The sequence below is a fragment of the Chelonoidis abingdonii genome, chromosome 23, assembly GCF_003597395.2.
Source record: "Chelonoidis abingdonii isolate Lonesome George chromosome 23, CheloAbing_2.0, whole genome shotgun sequence".
NCBI classification, from domain to species: domain Eukaryota; kingdom Metazoa; phylum Chordata; order Testudines; family Testudinidae; genus Chelonoidis; species Chelonoidis abingdonii.
In genome coordinates, this window is record NC_133791.1 from 6,425,544 (window position 1) to 6,431,543 (window position 6,000).

The 6,000-nt window shown below is 37.7% G+C and overlaps 1 protein-coding gene across 4 annotated transcripts in view; it reads left to right on the top strand.

Annotated features, from left to right (window-relative positions):
• The window catches only part of GNB1 (G protein subunit beta 1), an 84,289-nt gene extending 79,960 nt beyond the window's left edge, over window positions 1-4,329 (top strand). For 2 of the 4 annotated variants that reach the window (XM_032780073.2, XM_075060256.1), the window contains exons 10-11: window positions 2,026-2,137; window positions 2,591-4,329. In XM_032780073.2, coding sequence (XP_032635964.1) covers window positions 2,026-2,132 — 107 coding nt within the window. In that variant the 3' untranslated portion in view covers window positions 2,133-2,137; window positions 2,591-4,329. Of the gene's footprint in view, window positions 1-2,025; window positions 2,142-2,590 lie in introns of all 4 variants that reach the window. The other 2 variants (XM_032780075.2, XM_075060257.1) reach the window with 1 other exon arrangement.
• The last annotated feature ends 1,671 nt before the right edge of the window (window positions 4,330-6,000 follow it).

Genomic DNA, 6,000 nt, shown 5'->3' on the forward strand with positions numbered 1-6,000 from the left:
GGTTACTAGTGGAGTTCCTCAGGGATCAGGTTTTTTGGGACCCAATCTTATTAATCTTTTATTATTACTGACCTTGGCACAAAAAAGTGGGAATGTGCTAATAAAGTTTGCAGATGACACCAAAGCTGGGAGGTATTGCCAATACAGAGAAGGACCGGGAATATCATACAGGAAGATCTGGATGACCTTGTAAACTGGAGTAATAGTAATAGGATGAAATTTAATAGTGAGAAAAGTGCAAGGTCATGCATACCTTTAGGGATTAATAACAAGAATTTTTGTTATAAGCTGGGATGCTCATCAGTTGGAAGTAACAGAGGAGGAGAAGGACCTCGGAGTATGGTTGATCACAGGATGACTATGAGCCGCCAATGTGAATATGGCTGTGAAAAAAGCTAATGAGGTCTTGGGATGCATCAGGTGAGGTATTTCCAGTAGAGATAAGGAGGTGTTAGTACCGTTATAACAAGCACTGGTGAGACCTATCTGGAATACTGTGTGCAGTTCTGGTCTCCCATGTTTAAGAAGGATGAATTCAAACTGGAACAAGGTACAGAGAGAAGAGGCTAACTAGGATGATCCGAGGAATGGAAAACCTGTCTATGAAAGGAGACTCAAAGAGCTTGGCTTGTTTAGCCTAACCAAAGAAGGCTGAGGGAGATATGCTCGCTATAGGAATAAATATATCAGAGGGATAAATACCAGGAGGGAGAGGAATTATTTAAGCTCAGTACCAATGTGGACACAAGAACAAATGGATATAAACTGGCAATCAGGAAGTTTAGACTTGGAAATTAGATGAAGGTTTTCTAACATCAAGAGGAGTGAAGTTCTGGAACAGCCTTCCAAGAAGAGCATGGGGCAAAAAGACATATCTGGCTTCAAAGACTAGAATAAGCTTTATAACTTTATGGAGGGGGTGGTATGATAGGATAGCCTAATTTTGGCAATTAATTGATCTTTGACTATTAGTGGTAAATATGCTCAGTGGCCTGTGATAGGATGTTAGATGGGGTGGGATTTGAGTTACTACAGAGAATTCTTTCTTGGGTGTCTGGCTGGTGAGTCTTGCCCACATGCTCAGGGTTTTCTTGATCCCCATATTTGGGGGCAGGAAGGAATTTTCCTCCAGGGCAGATTGGCAGAGGCCCTGGGGGTTTTTCGCCTTCCTCTGCAGTGTGGGGAATGGGTCACTTGCTGGAGGATTCTCTTTACCTTGAAGTCTTTAAACCGTGATTTGAGGACTTCAGTAGCTCAGACATACGTTGGAGGTTTATTACAGGAGTGGATGGGTGAGGTTCTGTGGCCTGCATTGTTCAGGCAGTCAGATTAGACGATCATAATGGTCTCTTCTGACCTTAGTCTTGAGTCTAATTTCTCAAAATGGCACATTGGTTGAATGGAAGCATCTTCCATAGTGGCAAATCTAATGAAGGTAGGTGGCAAGTCTTTGTTTGCCTTTTCGTAATATGTGTGCTTGTAAGCCTAAGAGGAGGTCTAGGGCTCAAGCAAGATTAAATGTGTTTAAGATGACCCAACCTAACTCAGTTTTTTTATAGTCTAGGGTATTTTACAAGATGAATTGGCCTATAGTACTGTAGAAAGGGAAGTAATTGAATTTAGCAGCAATGCACTAAAATGTAGAATTCTAAACTGCTTGGGGTGTGCTGTCAGAAGTATTTTGATAATCTGGTGATGACTTTGTAATTGACTTATGATTATTGAAGATTATTCCTATCAAGTGAAAATCTTGTGGCTAACTCACTTCATGTTGTCATATTCTGCATCTGGGAGTCCCTCACTGACTGCTTCAGTCATTTCCAAGGGACTATTGCCAAAAGCTGGGGGTAAAGAAAACTACCAAAATCAGACTTGTGTAAATATTAAACCAAGTTAATGTTCCAGTCTTCTGATCACTAGAGTATCCAATACAAACACACGAGCCCTTATCATTGCATTGCTTGTAATGAAGTATGTATTCATCAAGACTCTGTAATATGCATGTGTATTTTGTTTAATTTCTAGGTGTCCTTGCTGGCCACGATAACCGTGTCAGTTGCTTAGGTGTGACTGACGATGGTATGGCAGTAGCAACAGGATCATGGGATAGCTTCCTCAAGATCTGGAACTGAAGTCTGTAGGTATTTTGGGGTGTGGGGGGGGAAACATTACCTTATCTCATTATTTTTTGTAATTTCAAATGTACATTGCAACTGCTTTTATGCTACAAGCTTCCAGTTCAGTTTAGAAAAGTAAAACACTAGAAATAAGATTAACTTCTTACAGTTTAATTCAACCTTGTAAAATTCTACTGCCTATGGGAAATAATATTTTTTTTTATAGTTATCATTGACTTTTTTCATTATCATGGTACGGGCGGGTGAATGGCTTTCACATCTGGGCTGATAAATATTATTAAAACTTTTGAAAATGGTGAAATAAAAATAATGGATGTAAATGTTAGTGTGGGATGATATAGTAGAGGGTGTGGGAGTTTAAATGGTTATACCAGACACAAGTTAGTTCAACCAGTTTAGATCTTAATGTTAGTATCAAAATGTAAGTTTTAACAAAACTTTTTGTGTGTCAGACAAGTGATGGACTCCACCGTGACTGGAAGACATTTCCAGCGGTTGAAAACTAAAATGATAGCATATCCAATCCAACCATACTAACTTGGACCCCCATTCTCCTCAAAACTTCAAAGGGCAAGATCTTTTACCGTCTCCTATTGCTGAAATGAAGAGCACAATTACTTTTCAAAGAAGAATTTCTGTAGTTGTAAGCAAATGAAATTGTGCATTCCTTTTGGGACCATTTTTTGTCTTGAGAATTTAAAAAAGAAACACTATCGTAAAAGCATGACCAGAAAGTAAACTTGAGCATAATTGTGAAACAAACTTAACTTCACTGTAGTTTTCAAATTAAAGTTGAGAACTTTTGTTTTATCTCACACCGTTTCAAATTTTCAAGTCACATTTGTAGAAGGATTTAATTTTTTTTCACATTTCCTTTTTAAATACCTTTCTTTACGGTCAATAACTGAGTAAAACAAAGGAGTCCTAGCCCAGTGCATCTGGGGTTGTTAATGCTGTAAATTTAGTCCCTACTTTTTTTTATTTCTGTCTAGTATCACAAATAATTGTTGCACAGAACATGGCATCTATAGAATAATGTTAAGAAGTAAGGTAACCAAGCACATGCTGTACATGGTATTGAATGCTTGTTTAAAAAACCTTTCACCTTTTATGGGTAACAAATGCAAATCCTCAGTTCCTACCCACTCACCCACCTCCAAACCCACTGATTTAAAAAAAATTTTTTCTTTGTCCCCACTTGGAAGGGCAGTTTATGTACCCTAACACTACCCCATAGTCTCAACAACCAGGAATCTCTGTTTTTCAAAAGAGACCTGTCCTGTGCTTGGGTATTAAGTCAATTCTTTGTGTATGAAATGATGTACAAATCAATGTTTTGAAAATAATGATCTTAAACTTTCTAAGTTAAACAAAAATTTTTTTGATTGTTTGCCATATTGGGTGGGTTTACTCTTAGAATCGCATGCTGTAGAAATGCTAAAAAGTGCATATTGAACTAAGTCCTTTGATGTTTTTTCTTTAAAGAAATAACCTGTTTAAAAACTGTAACCATTGCCGCTGTATTCATTTATTGTTGCTACTCTGTGCATAAATCTATGAAGACTTCAAGTACAAAGCTATGCACATTTTGGAGTAGCGTGAGAAGTCACTTTTTCTTTTTCTTTTTTTTCTTTTTTTCTTGTTTTTTTTGTTTTTAAAGAAACAGCCTGTTCAAACGATCGCTGTCAAAGATTCTGGGGGTGGGGGAACCCAGACCATCTTCTTTATAAATTAATTCTTCACAGCCAGTTCCTCTTGTAAAATGAGTTCTTTGCATCTGATTAGAATCATTTTTGTAATGAACAGGTTTTCCTGGCTTTCTTTTCAAATAAAATGTTAAAAGCAGCAGTGTTTGGACAGCAGATTGTTCTCTTAAATTCTCCTATCTTCACTGTATCCAGAAATGCGCCTCCCTAGCAGCAGTAGTGGCTTTCTCCATTCTGTTTTTCTGCAACATTCTGTACAAAAATGTGCTGTAATTGTGCGTTAGGCCTGGATTTGGCATAAAAAAGATGAATTCCCTCTCTTTCATGAAACTACTCTGTAGAGCTTTCTCCGCACCCTGTATCCCTCTTCTTCACCTTTTTGTATTTAATTTTAAAGTCAGTGTACTTCAAGAAAGCTGGATGCAAGATAGATACTATATTAAAATGTACTGTTATTTAAGATGTAATAAAGCAGTTTGACATGAGTTTGGTCTGACTGATTTGTTCTCCAGCTTATTGCTTTGCTTAAAGAATAAAACTCCCTAACCTAACAGATCATGACTGGTGAATTCAAACAAGCCCATCAGAAAAATTGGAGTCTGTGCTGTGGCTGCTTCTGATGGATCTTTTGAATTAAGGTCAGCATTTTCAAGTGGTTTGATTTATCCACCTATTGCACACAGTACTAATTGGCAAACCAGGTATAAACTGGTACGCAAGATGCTTGGAAAAATTGCATGTCTGATTAAGTAGCATATACACTAATGGATTCTTCTTGAGTGTTGTAGAATGACAAATGTGCAGAGCTGACTTAAACTGTTTCACAGTCTTTGAGCCGTGTGGATGCTAACAGAAGCACTCATGTTTGTACAGTTACCATTAGTGTCTAGCCACCACGTGGAATGTGAAATGTGCTAACATAGGGTTTACTAAGGACATATTAAGTATCTGGAGCTCAGCAGCTGCAGACATATTTTTCTGCATTGTTAAATATTTAAGACAGCATTTATCCATTTGATTTGTGAGAACCAGTCAAGAGCTTAATCAAAAAATGCTGGGAGCTGTCTATGCAGAGATTCCCAAGTGAAGGTCACAATGGCACATGAATCATTTGGTATTCATGGCCAAAGCATTCTTGCGTGGAAGATGCTGCATTTATCTAAATATACAACTGCTGAGGTTGGAAACAGTCGAGTTTAACTTTTTTTTAAAAAAATTGCTTAGTGTGTACCTTTCCTCAACTTCAGTAGAGTGATCTATGAACTTACCCCAGCTGAGGATCTGGCCTACTAGATTTGTTTGTTAGTTATGCTGTTGAATTTCTGTTTGGCATTAAGATGGGTGGGTAGGTATGTAGGTATCAATATAAGGCTCATCAGGAAAAAATAAAATCCTGGCTGTATTTCTGTATATAAAATACATTTTGTACCTACCAAAGCTGTGGGAAACTTTTCGCTTCACATTTTGTTTAAAAAAAAAAAATCTATATCCTGATGGATATTGGGGTTATTTAAAAAAAATCTTTTTTAAACAGTTTTGAATGATCAGTGCACAAAATGTAAGTCATAGTTATTTTTTTAAACAGAAAAAGGGTGTTTCTTTTCTGACTCAGAAACAGCTGACTGGATTTTCCTGAAATCTTTCATCTGCTCCCACTCAGCTAAAACATTGCTTGGGCTGAGACCAAACAGTATATGTTTCAGCCCAAAATAAGTTTGGGGTTTTTTTGTTTGTTTGCTTTTTTCCCCAAAAAAGCTGCACATGTGGAAAAGATGATGGTTCTATACCTATTGTTAAATTGTAGCCTTAGTGTGTGCGTCTATGCCTGTGAACATGACATAAGAAAGTAAGAATGGCCATAATGAATCAAACCAATGGTCCATCTAGTCCAGTAGCCTGTCTCCGACAGTGTCAAGTGCCAGATACTTCAGAGGGAATTAACAGAATAGGGCAATTACTGTGTGATCCGCCCTGGTCATCCAGTTTCAGCTTCTGGCAATCAAAGGTTTAGCCACATCCGAGAGCATGGTGGACCTTTTCTCCATGAACTTCTCATTCTTTTTTGAACCTAGTTATACTTTTGGCCTTCACAGCATCCCCTAGCAGCAAGTCCATAGGTTGACTGTAAGTTGTATGAAGAAGCACTTCCTTATGTT